We start from the raw sequence: 18,989 nt of genomic DNA on the forward strand, positions 1-18,989 counted from the left end.
CCCCTCTGTTCTACTCCTTGGAAAACGAGGTCTATTTCTAGAGGTGCATAAATTGCATGAGCTCAGATGGGAAAATGTAGCAGCCGAGGATTGGAAAGGTGATGTTAAGACTTGCTTATGTTTCAGGGTAGTAAAAAACCACCCCAAGTTCTTGACAGCAACTATACAACTTTCCACACCCTTATCAATAGGGTGCTAGGAAATTCCAAAGGTTTCTGTATACTGTAAAGAGTGATATGAACAACACGTGCACTAATGATTTGTAATACACTTCTCCTGTCATATATCATATCTCTTTGCAGCTTAGTGCCTATTAAGAATGCTGATGATGTGACATACAATTGATTATTCAGCAGTGAGAAGGCCTGGGGGATTTGCCCTGCTGCTCATTTGGCAACAATTGCACAATTGCAGGTTATAAATGGTTTGCAGTAATGGGCAATTTTAGGGTTCTTTCAGGGTATCAGTACCTATTCTTTTCAACTGTATTTCATTTAAATTATATGGCACCTCCTTTATTGTTTTTATATTATTTTTATCAATCTCTTATTGTTATATTATAGTACTCCAGGGTATTATAGTCTAGTCGTCTCCTGCACTAATTTACAATAACTCATCACAAAATAGGTGCACTTCTCTTCCTCTTAGCTGCCATGATTGGGAATTAACAAAAGGGAAAAACAAGAAACATGGCTCTATTTTTGTCATTTGTGTCCAATTCATTAAAGAAAATGCAGATTTTCACCCAAATTTCCTCTCATGGCAGCTAAGAAATAGGTCTTTATAATTTATTTATTTTAAATGACTCTCTCAACGAGCTCAAGCCCTCTTCTTTGGTCTCATATTATTTTACATCGACGGGATTTACTTACAGTTCTCATAATTTAAATATGATATTTTACCCCTTTGAACTCTTGTCCAAATAAAGGACATTCTGAAAAAATCGTAAACAAAATAGATCCAAAATACATGAATTAAAAAATAAAAAATTACCTAAACCAAATTACATAGAGGTTTTTGTAAAAATAAATTAAATTTAAAATTATCGATTAGACTCTTCTCACTCACGTCCAAACGAGAGAGAAACAAAATAGTAAAAATAATAATATTTAATCTGAATTCAAACTAAATACAACGGACCAAGCAAAATAAATTTCTCATTGGACCCAAAGTTTTCCATCCAAATTAAGAGCAAAAATCATTATCCTAACTTGGAGAAATTTTTAAAAATATTATAATTTTTAGACATTTTAACAAAGCACTTTTTAAACTATTTAATAAATTACTATATTTCTTCTAACTCAACATGTTTGGAACGCGGGTGTTTTGGCTAGTCAAATTCACTATTTAGAGTAGCGAAAAACAACAAAATTTGTTATTTTTAATAGTGAGTTTAATTTATCTTAGTTTTTCTCTTTATCTACATATTTTTTATATTTATTGCTCGACACTTCAACGAATTTTTTAGTTTTCTTAAACTTGTTATTGGGAATAACATGTTTCATTGTATCTTGTTACTGTGCTAGTAATGAGTTTAAGAAAATTTAAAATTTTATTTTTAAGTATCAAATGAAAAGTGTAAGAAAATATTGCGTAAGAACAAAAATCATTCTGAATTAAATTTGCTACTCCTGTTAACAAGTTCAACTCACCAAAAATGACTTACGTTTTAACATAACATGTAAAGAAGCGTACTAGTTTGTTAAATAATTTAAATATATATATATATAATATTTTATTAAATTATTTTAAAAATTATAATATTTTTTAAAATCTCTGTCCTAACCTTTCCTTGTTTGATCCTCGTACCAAAAGCGGTGCAACTGTTGCCACCTTCCTTGGATCAGCCAATCAGCAGCAGATGTATGTAAAGGCTCTGCCTTTATTTGTGCAAAAAGGTTTATAGAATTCATTTTTATATATAAATAAATGAATAGGAGAGAGTAAAGAAAGGAAAAGAAGAGGTAGGAATAGTTTCCCAAGCAACCGTTCAAAAATCCAAATATTAAGCCGCATTGGACAAACGAACTCCCATAGCTTCAAAGGTTCTTTGCATTTTCTCGTCTCAGTTCAGACCAACTTCAGTTTCCGGGTTTTCCAGGTAGAGATAGAGGTAAAAAAGCGTTTCTTAATCTGATTTGTTAATTATTCATTTATTTAGGTTATGGGTTTTCTGTATTTTGTATCTATGGCTGTCTGCGTTTTGTTTGTGTTGTGGGTTTTTTGGTTAAATTCAATATTCGATCGATTCTGCTTCTGGGAAATGGAGTTCGAACTTAATAATGTCGACTGGGGCTTGATCATTTACCTTCTTAATGAAATTTCAGTGAAGTTGAAGGAATTGTAGCTTTTGTTTGGAGAGAAAATTTGTGCTGAGAAAATTTTCCCATTGCTAGGGTTTAAAGGCACAGTTGAAGAGATATATGCACCGAGACTGCATCCCATTTTGTGCTATTTGATGGTGCTTTTTAATTGTTTGGAGAACCGGGAACAAGATAAGAAAAAAGAAAAAAATGGAAAACAAAAGCTAAACAGGTGGGGATAAACTAGCTGAAGAGGCAAAGCATATGCTCAGGAAGGGGAAAAAGCAGACTGTTTTAGAATTTCTAGCCATTTCATGGCAGCTGTGTTTGCCATTCTTAGGGTGTATCGAACTTGCAAATTTGAGGCTGCCTTTCACAAATGTCCTCGATTTGCAAGGTTCATCAGCTGAGGGCTGCTTCGGGGGACCTCTGAACCTTAACGCATCCAAGTCCGAAGTGATTCTTCAAAGATTTGGTGCTCTGCCAATTAGTTATAAAGAAAATACTGCCTTTTCCCCTTAAGAAATGTTGTTATGGAGAAGCAATCGGCATAATTGAAATACACTGGTGGAGTTCTTTGACACTCTTGCAGTTTTAACACCCAAAACTACTAACCAAGTCCTGTAATTCCTTATTGTTTACTGCATGCGTACTTTAGGAAGGATAGTGTGTTTTTTCCACACGAATGAGGTAGTACACGGCTAATGAGCTCATCGATCACACTAGAAAATATCAGAGCTGGCAACAGAGGAACTGATCTCTTGTTTATGAATTACGATTATTCATGAAGTACCTGTCAATCACACTATGATCTGACCGATCTTGGTGAAGGATTCTTCTGCATTTATCTGTACTTTTTGCTTCTTTTTTTCCCTTTTCCCCCATTTTTATTTGTATCTGATAAATTTGTGGAAACTCCATAAATGAATTTCTAGAAAGAGGTTTTGTCTTTACAAAGAGAAAATAACTTAGCCAATGGTATATTATCAAGCACTGGAATCCAAATAATAGTGGGAGTTAAAACCATATGGAAAATATGTGTCTACAACATTATTATTAAGAACTGCCCTTTTGAGTGTGTCCCGATTGTGTCTTTGATTCTTTCAATTAGTCGTTTCTTGGGGGGACCTCGGCTATAAACAAATTATCCTTTGCTTCCAGAAAAATGGCTTCTATGGTACATCTATACTGAGCTTGTTGGTGAAGGATGTGTTTTTGCCATAGTAGCATTGGCTATTCTTTCTTGCTACTTGAGCAAAAAAGATGCAGATCTTTGTTTCTGTTTATTCATTATGGAACCTAAATTGATGTCAATAAAAATATAGAAGCCTATGTTGAACAGCAGCATTCGTATTTTTCTGTCTTCCTTTTACAATACAACTTTACTATAATATGTTGTTGCTGAACAGGTGATTTTGATTGGTTATGGCCAGCCCTTATGATAAAAAGGATCATGAATGGATAGAGAGGGTGAAAGGAGGAGGTTCTGTTCCACTTCTTGAACCAGATAACTGTCCAAATGGTTGGGCTACTCCCCCTGGAGACACTTTCATGGTCCGTGGTCCAGAGTACTTAACAACCAGGGTTAAAATTCCTGGTGGTGAGTATCTTCTGCAGCCACTTGGCTTTGATTGGGTCAAAGGTTCTACAAAGGTTTCAGATGTCTTAAAGAATCCAAAAAACCGTGTTAGGAAGGCTCTCAAGGATGAATTGCCATCAGATTGTAAGCCTTTTGTCTGGGCATTCAATCTTCAAGTTCCAAGCAAAGATAACTATAGCGCAATTGCATATTTTGTAGCCATAGAACCTATCCCAGAGGGTTCTTTGATGGACCAGTTCTTGAAAGGAGATGATGGGTTCAGGAATTCAAGGCTTAAATTGATTGCCAACATTGTCAAAGGACCTTGGATTGTGAGAAAAGCAGTTGGGGAGCAAGCTATATGTATAATTGGTCGAGCACTTACTTGCAAATACTGTGTGGCAGATAATTTTATGGAAGTTGATATTGATATTGGATCTTCCATGGTTGCAAGTGCAATTGTTCATCTGGCTTTTGGTTACATTACAAAACTTACGGTTGATATTGCTTTTCTCATTGAAAGCCAAAATGAATCAGAACTGCCAGAACGACTTTTGGGAGCTGTCAGATTCTCTGAGCTGAATGCTGCTGCAGCTAGGCCAGTTGAACTATCATCTGATGGGAGCACTGCCAATTTGCAATCTTCTATCTCCATGCGCTTATGGAAATCACTTGGGCAAGGCTTCTCCAACCTTATTCCAGCTGCCCAGGAAAGTGGCTCCATATCTAGCTCGTCACATGTCAACAGAGGCATTGATCATGAACAAAGTGGCAAAGCTACAAATGGTAAGTATGTTTACTATTTCAGAACTGTAGTCGCTACTTAATTTCAGCAAGGTGAGATCTACACTTCTGTAGATGAAATTCTTAAAAGAACATCCCGAGTGCACAAGGCTTCCCATTTTACAAGAGTCGGGGGAGGGTCAGTTTTGTATGCGTTTTACCCTTGCTTCGTAATGAGGTTGTTTCCATAATTTCAACTCATGAATCATGACCTACCAATCACATAGGAGCAGCATCATCATTGCTACCAAGTCTTGCCCTATTTGTTGATGAAACTTGATGATCTTAAGAGGCCTTGCCCCCTCCCCCCTTTTTTCTTTTTTAGAAGTGCACATAAAGAAGATTTGGGGGAGGGACATTTTTTTCTTTACGAGTCCTAGAGGGATAGTCTCACTATTTGTCAAATATATCCTATGAAAAGTTACTTTATAGAAGGCTATAATCCCAGAAAAGGAAAGGGAAAAGGCAAATGAGAGTAACAATCTTATCATTTTCACCTCCCTGTTGCCCACCTAGAAACTAACAATCTTATCACAATCTCTCTACCCTCTTCCACAAGAGACTAAAAGCTTCCATAAACAAACTAAACAAAGAGGGAGACAAGGATATCTTGCCTCTAGCCTCTTGAACTATGAGAAAAACGCTTTGAAAGACCACTAATATAACAAAAAATCTGGTAGATTGAAAACCACCAACAGAAACCAAAAATGTTGCCATGTAAATAAACTTGATCAAAGTTCTTCAGTCCAAACCAGTAAGCTAATTCTAACACATAGATCAAAAACTCTGAAGCATGATCACAAGCATTTCCAAGTAGATCCTTTGTGACTTTGCACTAGCACCTCTAGTCTCCCAAACAGGACCTTGCTGAATATCTTATAAACATTATTAATTTAGCTTATCAACCTAAAATTCTTCAAAGCCATAGCATCCCTATCTTGTGAAGGGAAAAAAAGGTGAACCCAGTGCACAAGGCTCTCACATTGTGAGCTCTAGGAAAGGTCAATTATATGCAGCCTTACCCTTGATTAGCAAAGGGGTTGTTTCCGTACTTAAACCTGCAGTCTCCAGGTCACAATGGGAGTAATCTTATCGTTGTGCCAAGGTTCCTTGTCAAGGGGGAAAATAATAAATAGTATTAAGGCATTTAGGCTCCTCATAGAACTGCAAAGGTAGCCCAGTTTTCAATTATCAAGATTTCCTGCTCTTTTAGAGAGACTAGTAGAAGTGTACATCGAGGAGATTATGAGGCCCCATGATGTACAATTGAGTAACTTTTAGTGTCGTTGGGTAAGGCATTTTAAAGACAACTGAGTTTCATCAACAAAGAGGGCAACTCTTGCTAGCACTGGTAAGGTTGCTCCTTTGTGACCAAAAGGTTGTGGATTTGAGTTGTGAAAGTAGCCTTTTTTGGAAAAAAAAAAAAAAAAAAGAGAAGGGGGGGGGGGGGGGGGGGGGGGAGAGGACACTCTCCCAACCTTGCAAGGCAAGTAGCACTCATATACCAAAGAAGAGGCAATACAAAAACAAAATTCTCTAAAAGAGAAAAAAAATTACATAATGTTCAATACCGCAAGAGAATCAACTAGTCAAAATAAAATCGTGAGGAAACTAGTCTTAGCTTAAACAACAGGATTTCATGATCTTGAAAGTATCTCCAATTTCATTATTCTCTCACAAATAGTCTACATTAAAGCAAGAGGGATCAAAAACCAGACCACCTCTCTTACCAATAGAGGCACCTCTTCAAGCTGAAGCAATATCCTTTGCTTGCCTAGAGAACACCCCCACCATACCAAATTGGCCAATGACTAGAGACCATGACTGCCTTGAACAAGGCAATGAAATAAGGGTTGGTCAACTCCATACTATGTGCGCATGCAACAGTAACCAAGATTTTCTTACCCTTGTTGAGATTATTAAAGGGTGTCCATGGGATGAGGCTCCCCACTTTGTGAGGAACGGGATGGGCCATTTCTTTACACAACCTTACCCTTGCCTTGTGAAGTAGCTACTTCCACAACTCAAATTTATGACCTTCTAAGAAAGACTCCTCATACAAGAGCCCTCTCCCACAGGTATATGTTAAATGTCAACCTGTCCAAGGAAGGACTAGGGCACTGGATCTGCTTATAGAAGCTGGCAATGCACATTACAATGTCCTTCTCATTAAGAAGTCTGTCCACACCCGAATCTAACAAATGAGATTCTTGGCTTTAGCCATGCTTTAAAATATATGTGCAGTTCCATCTTTTGGCCTGAAGTCTCTGAACTTCTTTCTCCATTTGCAAATCTCCCATTTCCTTATTTTTAACCATGATAGAAAATTCTACCCATCTAGCAGACCTCTAGATCTCACAAAGTTATCTAGAATCCAAATTTCATCAAGGATCTTGGGATTATATGCTGTCCTTCTATCTATTCATATTTCATATCCATGTTCAAATACTTCTCACCTATCCCTCCCACCTCGTCCATTTCAGTCTTTGGGATGCAAAGTGCATCTACCTTTGATTCCCTTAAAATAGTCTTCATTATTACCTTCTTATCTAATCATTCAAATGCCTCACCTTCCAACTCTTAATTTTATGATTCACTAGAGGAGTGACCTGTGCTATGCACATGCAAGAAAAAAAATTGAAGTGAAAGTTCATTGGGTGGTGTTTGACAATAATTGTTTAAATTTTAACTTTTTTAGGCAAAATTTTAAACAAATTGAGCCTTGGTGTAGTGGTAAAGTTGTTTTAGAAATCAGTTATTATTTAGAGGTCTTGAGTTCAAATCTTGTTAACTAAGTTAATTTTTATTTTTAAAGCAAGATACATAAAGTTTATTTTAGGAAAACACTTTATTGACAGGGTTTTATATGATTAGGATTTTTTTATTTTATCTTAATGTATTTTAGTTGTATTAGGACTTTTTAGCAAATTATGTCATAAGAGTACGAGTAGTATTAGGTTGCCATATTAGGTGTTTAAGGAGTGTTATCAAGCCAAAAAATTTGTGTTATTCGTGTAATGAAAAACTGTCTCTCTCTCTCTCTCTCACACACACACACACACACACACACACACACACACACACACTATCTTTTATTATTTGTCTGCTATATCTTTTCTTAATTTATCTTCTCCTCTTTCCTGGAATTTTTCTTCTTGCTGGGATATCTCCTCTTATTCTCTTCTCATCACCTTCTGCTGGTGCTGCTGCTACTGCTTCCCCTCTGTTTTCTTATACTTTTCTATATTGTCTGATGAAAACACTCTATTGATGCTTTCATACTTCTTTTCTTTGTGCACTCCTCGTTCATCTTTTCTTACCTTACTGGACTTTCTTTCTCTATTTCTTCATCAGTGTTTCTTCCCTTACTATTTTTGTTCTATTTCTTCTCTTCTTCCCTCTTTCTCCTTGCTTATCTTCATCACCCATCCCCTTACACCTATTCCACATCCCTTAGAAGCAAGGGAGGGGTGAGCGTTCTGTGAGCCAACTCATGAGGTTGGCTCCTGGCCCTCGCTCAGGCAAATGCGTCTAGTGGTCCAATGAACCTTCCGACCTTGCCACATACCAGAAATCTGAGGCACACCCTACAGGGTTCAAATGAATTGGGTTCAAATGAATTTTTGTATTGCAAATGAATTTTTGGGCAATACAAGATTTGTTGGTCGGAATGGCGGAGGGTGCATTGCTGGAGTCACCATTGGGGTGCATTGAGCCAAGTATACGAATCACAAGAAACTTTTCCACCTCCATTTCATGTTGTGCTTAGCTGAGGAGTATTGATAGGTGATTATCTTGTAACGAAGTGATGAACCATTTTATTGCTTTTAAAAAGAGAAGTAAACGATGAGGAGATGAAGGAATTAGCAAATGACCTCAGCCATCTATATGCCATTGGATTTGGACAATATATATTGAGTTTGACTAGGATGGGGTGAAGAAGCTTTTTAAGTTAATCCATTTCATGAAGCAAGCTTTGGCTTGTCTTGGCAATTCTTTTTTTTTTTTTTTTTTATGACCCAGGTGTTTGAACTTCGTCCGAATAATCCTAGGGAGAGCGGCATTTCCCCTTGGTTCGCCCTCCAAGTAAATCCAGATGTAATCATAGCCTATACACACTTGGAGTGGACTTTCAAGAAACGATTACCTTTCTCGTATACCCCTCCTTTCATTCTGAGAGGGTTTAATGGCCGAGGGCTTCTGCCTATCTTGCCTTATTTGCCTGCAGATATCAGCATGTTATAAAATCTGTGCCATTGATTCTTATAATAAAGACTGTATATTTGTTAGTTGGTGTTGGATGTGTAAGCAAAGTGGGGAGTATTAGCCCTTGATTTAGCACCTTTCTTTTTTTTTAGCAAAAGTTGAATTAAAATGTGGGAAAAAGAAACTAGGTTAAAGAAAAAAATGGATGATGGAGTGTCTAGTAAACTGCTTAAAAAGGCTAGCTTCTAGTTATGTTTTATAAAATGACTATAATAATCCTAAAATAAGGCATAAATTATGTAGTAAGAAAAATGAAAGCATAAAGGCCTCTTTTTTATTCTTTTTTATTTTTTATCTTGTGTGCTTTTGTGGTCCAAAAGAGCTTGCTTTTTAGAAAAAGTTTCCAAACCCCTTATAATAGCTTCTTTAAACAAAACAAGCAACTAAGATAAGGCTGATGGCACATGGGGCCTGAGATATAAAGGAGAAAACTCCAAATTGAAAAGTTAAAAATGATCAAAAGGGAGATTAATAGATGAGTCAGATGGTTTTAATCCCTGATAATTCTTCATATATTACAGCCTCAGAAATCCCAAGACTTAACTGTACATGCTTGGCTAATCCATCAACAACAATGTTAAGTTCTTGATAATACAATGGGGTTTGGTTTTTAGGGAATTGTTTCCCCAGTCAATGACAGTCACTTGGGTAATGTTTTGCATGATGTGGCTGATTGGAGGGGAGCTGTAATGGGAAAGGGAAATAACAATGGTTTGTTTCTCTTTGGCACCTTTATGTTTGATGTGGATTATTTGCAAATACGATAGTTGAGTGACTTTTAGGCTTATAAAAGAGGAAACATATCGTGGAAGACCAATTTTGTTTTTTTATTTCCTTTTCTATTTTGTATAGTAACTTCTGAAATGGGTTAATCAATTAACCAAATTCCGATGGTTTTAAAATCTTTTGAGTGAAACTGTCTGTATTATGTAGTTTCAGTGTTATTTTTGTCTCCCCTTTGTATAAATGGATAGCAACCCCCCATAAGGGCATGTTATCATCTTCTTCGTTAAAATTGGATCTAATTATTCTGCATCAAGTACTGCCCAATCTGTTAGCAATTGGCAGTATTGGTAGGGGTGAGCACAACTTCGGTTAAACCGAAGTAACCGAACCGAACCGACAAGTTCGGTTGGTTCGGTTCGGTTATTTTTTTTTCAAAATTTCGGTTCAGTTAAATTTTTTGAAAAGTTCGTTTTTCGGTGTTCGGTTCAGTTTTTTATTTGAAATAACCGAAATAATCAGAACCGAACCGAACTTCCAAAAACGACACAGTTTTGGGTTTACAATAAAAGCAAATGAAAATATCCCCAACCCCAAGTGACAAACAGAGACTCAGAGGAGAGGAGAGAAGATCCGATTAGAAGGCGGAAGAACCGACCCTTCCGTTCGCTCCGCTCTCTCCCTTCCATCTTCTTCGACGCTCTGGCACAGCCTGACCATTGCCCCCTCCGATGCCGAGGTCGACGCCGCAACACCCGAGGTAGAGACTCGCTCACCTGGGAACTGGAAGGCTGGACCGAGATGGATGCGAGACTCTAAGAGAGACCAAGATCGATAGAGAGAGAGACCCTTCTCTGTCGCCTCCACCTTCGATGCCTTTCCTTTTGCCGTCAGCAGTCGGCCGGCCCCAGCCTTTCCCTTTGCCAATTGTTGTCCCTTTAGTCGAACCCAGACCGACACCTTTCCCTTCGCCGATCGTTGTCCCCTTCGTCTCCTTGTTTCTTCCTTTCCTTGTGCTTGGATGATTAACCAATACCAACATGATTGGCCGTCAGATAGAGGTTAGTATTGACGTTAGGTTAGGGTTTTAATTTTTCAATTTTTTTTGACTTTCAGTGAGGTTAGTTTCTTGATATTTCTTCGTTTGCATTATGGGTTTTTCGTTTGTATTTCCTTCTTTTGCACAAATTGATTCGTGATATCTCAATCTCTAAATAATTTTGCATTTTTCTGTATCAATGGATGTTGTTCTATACTGATTTTGCACAAATTGATTTGATTTTCAGTGAGGTTTGTATTTCATTTTTGCAAATCGGTTTGTTTCTATACTGATTTTGCACAATCGATTATCAGTTCGGTTAATTTAGTTTAGGTTTCGGTTAGTTAGAATTAATCGGTCGCTTCGGTTCAGTTATTACATGCGATTTGGTTCGGTTTGGTTAGTATTTTTTGGTCGGTTCGATTCGGTTATAATCGATTACACACCCCTAAGTATTTGGGTTTATGCAGATCAACAAAGGCAGTCAATGGATATGAATATCACTATTGTAGTACATCATTTTGGTTGTAGTTTGTTATAAGAGTCTTGCAAAATATAATATCATAAATAGAAATGATCGACAGATTAGAATAAAGTTTTGGTGCATTGTTGTTTACTCTTGCATCATAGTTCTAAATTTTTCTTGCCTTTCATGTGTATCTTTTTTATTAGGCACAGATGAACCAGGCAATGATGGTTGATATCGACAATCCGAGAGTTGATCAAGCTACTGAAGCTCAATATAATTTTTCAAAATCGATAGACGAATGGAGCAACTAGCTTTGGCAGCATCAGCTTACTAGCCCCCTGTAACTCCTTTCTTCATTCATTCATATCAGATGGTTGTAAATGAAAGAAACCATTCTTAAATAACTCTTGCTTCTATGATCATTGAACCAATCACATTTGTCAATTCCAGAAAATCTGTCTACGATTACAAGAATTTAACAAATTGCTGTGCAGTTGTGTTATTCAGTGACTAAATCTTACTTGATAAAAGTATTTGTTGATCTTAAATCTCCACCCTACTCCAATGGTGACCAGATCAACTTGCTCTCTATTCCAAGAACACAGCATTTTCAGCCAGTTTGGCATTACATAGAACTACAATATCGAGCCTTTATCCCGATCTGGGGTTGGCTCTGCATGGTTCTAATTCACGAGTCATTTCTAGTTTCTAGGAGAAAAAATAAATAAATAACCATGTGAGAAATCTCTACCAAAAAAAAAAAAAAAAGAGGAAAAACAAATAACACATTTAACTCTACAGTATCACTGAAGGCATCTTCCCCAACCAAATTCTTCATCCATGTAAGAATGACAAAATGCAGTAAGACCATGGCTTGGCATGGATAATGGAATGGCAAGAATAACCTGCGACAAAAAACATCTTCTCATCAGCATTCAGCATATAGCTATTGATGTACAGTCCTTACTGCAATGCTAACACCCACCATTCTTGCAATGCAGAAGAAATGCATGGAGTACTGAAAGTGTGAAGGGTTTGAGTTGCATTCATCTAATGTTAGGAGTATTTTCTACGGGAAGCAACACAATTCAACCCCTTGCTGACTAGATTCTTCTTGGAAAATTTGTATCTATCCACCCGTCAGAATATAGCTGAATTTGTCAGTTCTCTGAGGCCAACAACAGCTAAAATATGGCAACTACAACAGTAAATGTCAATACAAACTTAAGCAACAGAACTACCTAGAAGTCATCAAGCTCTTCAAGAATAGCCAACATAAAACAACGACAGCCACAAGTAGGACCTAATTAGGATTTCCATTTTAATATTGACCATAATCAACTAATATTGCAGTGTCTCATGTACGGAAATCACAAAGCAGGCTTCCAGAAGATACTTATGTCTAAATGCTTGTTAACAGCAATAAGAGGTCTATGGGTGGAAACAGGAAACATTTCTCATAAATAACTTTTTTTTTTGCTTGAGAACTGCTTTAGTTTACAAATTCCCTTGCAGCTGTTCGCGCATATGCTCATTATAAAGTATGCTAAAAATGACGTACATCTGATGGAACTCAAAGTCAATTCATTGATCCACAAGGATAACCTATGCCAATTGTTACAAGATACGCTTGAAGAATAGGTTACTGGCCTCTTCTGATGTACTCAACAGCTACTCGATAGAGTTAAATAACAACTTTTTGCTTTATGATATTAAACCCAAGAAAATTAAATCCATGATCAAGTCAAAGATGTTTCTTTATGCTGTTTCACTCTATTGAAGCAAAGTTAATGTCATGATCAACAGTCTCCCATATGTCAATTTTTCAAATGCAGATGTCAATTGCACAACCGCAAAGGGGAGAACCAGAAAAAGGGATCGACATAAAGATCGCATTTCTGTTGTCATTATTTTCAAGATCATAATGGGACATAACCAGAATTGCATTTTTAATGTCATAATCAATTCAAATTGCCACTTAGTAAAGATTGGCAGAATAAACACTTGGCAATGAAACATTCCGGGATTACATGATCTTGCTGACCAGCTGAACCACTTCTCTAGCACAAAAACCAAGCATTGGTGATAAAAATGACCAGAAAACTTACAAAATGATATGTGTTTTAACAGTAATAAGCAACCAACAATTCCATTATTCGATAAAGGTGCAGATGAGAGTTGCAAAGCTGTATCACACCATGTAATGGCAACCCGGAAGACTTCTGCTCGAAGAGAATTCTCTTAGTTCCAAGCACAAAATACTGGCTTGGGAAACAAAACATGCAGATTAAATACAGGATGACCCCAAAGTGAACCACGCATCTGTTGCTTAACCATGAGTCACACAAGTTCGGCAGCTGCAACTGGTAGCGAAGTCATCTGCAAGGTCCTACCATTTCCAAGAAACCGCACAGAGGGAAAGGATGGATCTGTAACTGATTCAATCTCAAGAAAGTTGAAATCAAATGCACCAGAACGCTTCAAACTCAACACAAATAAAAGTACCATCCATCCTAGCATAGAAATAGCCCAGTAATTGTTCACCCCATGAATCAAACCCCAAGCAATGGAATAACCAACAATTATTCCAGATAAGTGGCCTAGAAAACTTGCTTTTGGAACAATTATTGAAGTAAATATAAGCGACTCAAATGGTGCAAAACTGATTGGAAGAGACAGAAACCCAAAAAGCTCCAACTTGGAAGATGGTTGCTTCACCGAAAGAATAGTCATCCAGCCAAAAACGACACAGGAGTACCCAACAGCTGTCACCCTCCGGAAATACTCTAACTTGAATTTTTGGATCAAAACATGGTAAGCCCCTAAAACTAGCATACCTGACAAAACTACCAGCACAAGTGTGTATTGAAGATAAAATTCCACCCCTAGTCCAATGTGACCTAACTGCTCCACAACTCCAAGGCTCCAAAGTGCACTCATATTGAAGACTAGATGCAAGATGCTTATATGTGAAAATGCAGATGTTATTATCCTCCAATAATGACCTTCGATGGCGGTGTCATAACTCAAGCCCACATGTGAATACCCAATATTTTTCTTCTGAATGTAGAACCAAATTGCAGTACATATCCCAATAACACAACTTGTGGCAGGCTTTTCCAAGATCTCATAAAACAGCGGCTTACCCATCTAGAACCCCTCTTCCACACTCTCCAGAATCCCTAAATCCACTTAAGCAAGCACAAAATACTCCAGTTTTTTACAAGCATGAGAACTCGGTCAAGATCAAGCACAATATCCAGAACTCAAAGATCAAAGGCTCCAAAAAACTATAGACAGCCAAAACCACAAAATCCGATTCGAAAATTTCAGCAATCACCCTAAAGGTCCAAATCTACTACCACCTTAAAATTTTTTGAAATTTGCACATCTCACCGCCAAGAACGCCAAACCACGAATTGAGTTCCTCAGAGATCAGCCAGATAACTACTCTCCGTTTTGAGAAATCACTGAAGCTTTACCAATTCTATCTTCAAAGCTTCGCATTCAATCCTCAGACACCGACGGATTTGGACTGAGAAAACAAGGGGGAACGCAATTTTACGGTTTGAAACACAAATTGGGGTTTCCAAGCGGCCACATAAAGAGTATAATTAGGGTTTAATAGGGAAAATTTTCGCACCTCTTGGCTCCGAGTCGATCAGAGTTCTCCGCAAACGCTAGATTTCCTGCTTCCTTGAGAACCAAACGGGGTAGAAAAGAACGCATGGGATGCTATGACGGCACCTTTATTGTTTTATGAAATTACACTTTAGTGCCATATGTTTGAGTGTTTTCTACTTTAACCCCTTATCTTTTTTGTAACTCCATTAGTCTCTCCCGTAAAAATTTCCATTCATGTCCTTGACAATTATAATTTTTCTTTCTTTGCCCTTAGTAATAAGAAAAAAATGGTAAAAGATCATAACTTGGTATAAAGATATTTAGCTCGATTCAAATCAAGTGTCGCAATCCCATAAAATAAAAATTCTATATATAGTAAATAAATTATTACACCTATAACATATTATTTGTGTTTATCCTAGACTAAGCCATTGGGAAAATATTTGTGACAGATTAAATAATCATGCATTTTACTTGTGCTTACCCAAGGTTAGAGCTAAACCACCACATTCTACCTCTGTCAATAGCAATGATCGATGATTGTTTGGTAATCATGGAAGAAATAAAGATTACTATTAGGATCAGCTTAAGAATTGGTGAGGCTATAGGCGACAAGACAATTCCCCCTCTCTCACTTTCCTACTATTTAGTGTGACCACATAACTGGCGATGAGACTACATCTGTCATCCGTCGTGACTGGTGACCATTTTTAAAGATGTCATCGCTCCTGGCCTCCTACGATGCCATCATTCTCAATCTTCGACAATGTCATCGCCCTATCGTCTTTAAAGATACCTATTGGACCATGTGATCGTCTATCTTGACTGATGACTGCGTTTCCTAGTCTCCAATGGTCAGTTTCTTTTGGTTTCCTCCCATCTCCTATTGGTGTCTTATGGTAGTAGTCGGTCTCCTCTTCTGCTTGTGATGTTTCTCTCTTTCTCTTCGATATTTCCTGTTTGGCATATCTTTTCTCTTTCTATCTAGCATTTCTTGTTCGACATCTCTATCACTTCTTTCTGTTGGTTCTTAATGATGACAAATATATCCCAAGATGGGGGGTGAATTGGGATTTGTATAAATTTTTGATAATTTAAAATTTTGATTGATGACAAAATACTAAGTTTCAAAATATATGAGATATGTTTCAAAATAAGACTTTCTGTTAAGTAAGTTTCGAAATCTACTATATATGTTTTGAAATATATCTCACTGTTTTACAAGTTTCGAAATATAAAATGTATGTTTCGAAATTTACTTCATTGTTTTACTTGATTTGAAATCTTTTACCTTGTAGTTCAAAATAACAATATTTGGAAAAGATGATTTATGTAATTAAGAGTATACCAAAGATGTTTGTATATCAAAGATATGTTTTTTTTGTATATGTATAAACTTGTTCTCAAGAAAACTATTTTAGTCTTTTATAACAAAACTTATGCAAGCATGTACAATAGGTAATAATGATATATGAAAGCTAAAGAACACTTGCACACAAGATATATAGTGGTCTGGCACCCAGTCTAGTCCACTACTTTCAAACTTACCCACTTGAAGGATTTTTCAATGCTAATCACTTTTTCCTAGTGATCATCACAACAAGGGTTTTACCACGGTTCACCTTAAAACCTTACAAAGTGAGTTTTTATAGGCTCAACTCAAATCTAGCACCAAGTGAGTTTTTACAAGCTTAACTCAAACCTTACACCAAGTGAGTTTTAAGGTTAAACTCGAACCTTTAACAAAATAAGTTTTAGGCTCAACTCAAACCTTTACACCACAATGAGTTTTAGGCTAAACTCAAACCTTACAACATTAACAAGATAATGAAATTTATCTTTACAACCCAAAGAGCAATAAATGCCTTACCAAATGGTTATATAAACCTCTTAACTTGAGGTAAGAAGAGCTTGAGAGATGAGACTCATTGTTTGCACTTGCTTCTCCTTTTTCACATCACAATGCACATCTAGGATCATATGAATAAATCTTCTTGAAAGCTTGTCAAACGGATTTAGATCACTTGTGCTTATGAGTATGTCTCTAGTGTGTGCTCACTTATTCTTGCTTGTTGTCTCTCTATCAATTTCTTCTTGTCTTCAAATACCTGCTATTTATACCAAAAGATAAAAATCTGACCGTTTATAGTCGTTAGAGACAAGACAGAAAAGTAGGTTTCGAAATATGCAAAGTGTGCTTTGAAACATCACAGAAATAACTAAGGTTTCGAAACATAAACAACAGATTTCGAAACATATATACAAGCTTCCAGCTGGACAAAGCACTTACAAACAACAAAGAGTGGTTGACAGATTCTTATGCCCACTTTGAATATTTTAAAAGTACTCACATTCAAATTCAAATTTGAATCTCATAGCATGGAGAATGCATTAATAAAATAATGTGAGAAGCATACAAAAATGCAACACACATGCATCTCGATTTTGAATAAATCTGCTGATAGAATGTCAAAAGTTTTGAAACATATTATCATAAGTTTCAAAACATACCATCGTAGATTTCGAAACATACATATCTGAAAATAAGGTTTCGAAACATGATATATAAGTTTCGAAACATAGTTCAAAACCTGAAACAAATGCTAATACATAGATGTTTCGAAATAGTATATGCACTTGAAAACATTGAAAACCTTTTTAAAGGGGTTTCAAAACATGCATAAAAATACGATAGATTTTCAGAAACATTTGCATGACAACACAATCCACAGCATGTATACATCACAGCTTATTTACATTTCTTTAATTTAAGTAAATGTCCTCATTTTATTTTATTTATATTTTACCTTTCATTTACTTTAATACATAAATGTAAATAACGAAATACCCCTATTTGGATTCAATAAAAATATCTAGAAAATCAAAATCCAAAACAATAAGAAAGTAGATTTTGGGTTTTAGTACAAACTCAAGATTTTGCGATTTTACCACCTCCAAAATATATACTTTCTATTTAATGAAAAATTCATTAAAAATCGTTTTAACACTAATGAATGTTAGATATCAAAATATTGGGAGATAGTTTTCTAAAAAGAAAATATTTTTTTATATGTCTCATTATAAGGTTACCTTCCAGACTTAGTCAAAAATAGGGTTTTGAAATCTTGATACTTGAAATGTTTTTGGATTTCATTTTCACAAAGAAATACATGATATTGAAATTGATATATGTTGAAAACCATAGTCTTGACTCATAACTTAGGAATTAAACCAATATATGTTTTTCATCATTAAAACTAATATACAAAAAATACAACGACACTTTCAACATCTTTTCTAGTGTCTCTTTTTTTCTTCGACATCTCCTATCATTTGTGTTTCTTCTTGGCATTTTCAATTTTTTAGGCCCCCAAGCTAGGCATAGACCTTAGTGGCCTATGCTTTAAATTGGCCCTGACTATTATGAAAGTGGTTGATTAGTCTTTGCCTTCGACGAGCTCTTGATCTACTTTACAAATAATAGCCCTTATTTATTGATCTTCAACAAGCCTTACAGGTGAGTAATAAGACAAACATTAAAAATAACTCTTTATCCAAATAATTAATTTATCATGTCATCTAATTTATAAAAATAAAATAATATTAATATTATCATAATTAATTTGGTTGTTAGTATAAAAAAGAAAGTCTTGGACTTAAACAAAATTTATTAATAACTAGTGTTAAACCCGTGCGATGTACAGGAAATGTAATTAAAATAGATTTATAAATTTAAAAATAAAAAATTAAATTCGTTATTTTAAATAACCCTAGCAGAATCAATAATTATAGTTTTTTTCTTAATACTCAACATTTTATCAAAGTTTAAGTTAAATTAATTATTTGTTATTCAATATGCTAATAGAAAACACCCTTAATTCAATGTACCATCATTCAATGTGCTAAAGAATAATTAACACATTAAGTAGGTTATCACATTTTTTCGCTTGTCCTTTCACAAGATTCTTGACACTTAGCATTGTCTTTGCCAACGATCTCTTTAATTATATCTTTAACAAAATTGAAAAAAAAAATTGTCAATTATAAAGGCATAAATAATTGCATAATCAACTTTATACTCACCAAACAATTCCTATTCGTCAAGTTCAACTACACTTAAAATATTCAAAATATTAGCAAATGACCTAAAGATAAAATTTTGAATTGAAATTTTTTTATCTATAACATCTACAATAGTAGTTT

At 35.8% G+C, this 18,989-nt stretch overlaps 2 protein-coding genes across 5 annotated transcripts; one reads left to right on the plus strand and one right to left on the minus strand.

The window, feature by feature from the left end:
• Window positions 1–1,912: 1,912 nt before the first annotated feature.
• Window positions 1,913–11,514, plus strand: LOC127811769 (protein ENHANCED DISEASE RESISTANCE 2-like). 2 transcript variants are annotated; one of them, XM_052351937.1, is made up of 3 exons: window positions 1,913–2,101; window positions 3,713–4,668; window positions 11,366–11,514. In XM_052351937.1, exons 2-3 carry the CDS (start codon window positions 3,729–3,731, stop codon window positions 11,392–11,394), a joined length of 969 nt encoding a protein of 322 aa, XP_052207897.1. In that variant the 5' UTR covers window positions 1,913–2,101; window positions 3,713–3,728; the 3' UTR covers window positions 11,395–11,514. The 2 variants fall into 2 exon arrangements, with proteins under 2 accessions (XP_052207897.1, XP_052207896.1); XM_052351936.1 differs by having other exon boundaries at window positions 1,918–2,113.
• Window positions 11,515–11,584: 70 nt separating this feature from the next.
• LOC127811770 (RHOMBOID-like protein 13) lies at window positions 11,585–14,920 on the minus strand. Of its 3 annotated transcripts, none has more exons than XR_008025782.1 (2): window positions 13,360–14,869; window positions 11,585–12,067 (listed from the first exon to the last, which is right to left on the minus strand). XR_008025782.1 is itself a non-coding variant. In XM_052351939.1 (2 exons), the coding sequence occupies exon 2, from the start codon at window positions 14,310–14,312 to the stop codon at window positions 13,503–13,505; it is 810 nt and encodes a 269-aa protein (XP_052207899.1). In that variant the 5' UTR covers window positions 14,313–14,697; window positions 14,806–14,920; the 3' UTR covers window positions 13,210–13,502. The 3 variants fall into 3 exon arrangements, 1 of the variants encoding a protein (XP_052207899.1); XR_008025781.1 differs by having other exon boundaries at window positions 13,271–14,869; XM_052351939.1 differs by lacking the exon at window positions 11,585–12,067 and having other exon boundaries at window positions 13,210–14,697; window positions 14,806–14,920.
• Between the last annotated feature and the right edge of the window lie 4,069 nt (window positions 14,921–18,989).

This window comes from Diospyros lotus, chromosome 10, assembly GCF_014633365.1.
Source record: "Diospyros lotus cultivar Yz01 chromosome 10, ASM1463336v1, whole genome shotgun sequence".
Taxonomy (NCBI): domain Eukaryota; kingdom Viridiplantae; phylum Streptophyta; class Magnoliopsida; order Ericales; family Ebenaceae; genus Diospyros; species Diospyros lotus.

Excerpts from the sequence above, each read along its gene's own strand:
- LOC127811769 (XM_052351937.1), top strand. The coding sequence starts at position 3,729 with ATGGCCAGCCCTTATGATAAAAAGGATCATGAATGGATAGAGAGGGTG. Across the intron at positions 4,669-11,365 it reads AAGTGGCAAAGCTACAAATG|GCACAGATGAACCAGGCAAT; the intron begins GTAAGTATGTTT and ends CTTTTTTATTAG.
- LOC127811770 (XM_052351939.1), bottom strand. The coding sequence starts at position 14,312 with ATGGGTAAGCCGCTGTTTTATGAGATCTTGGAAAAGCCTGCCACAAGT.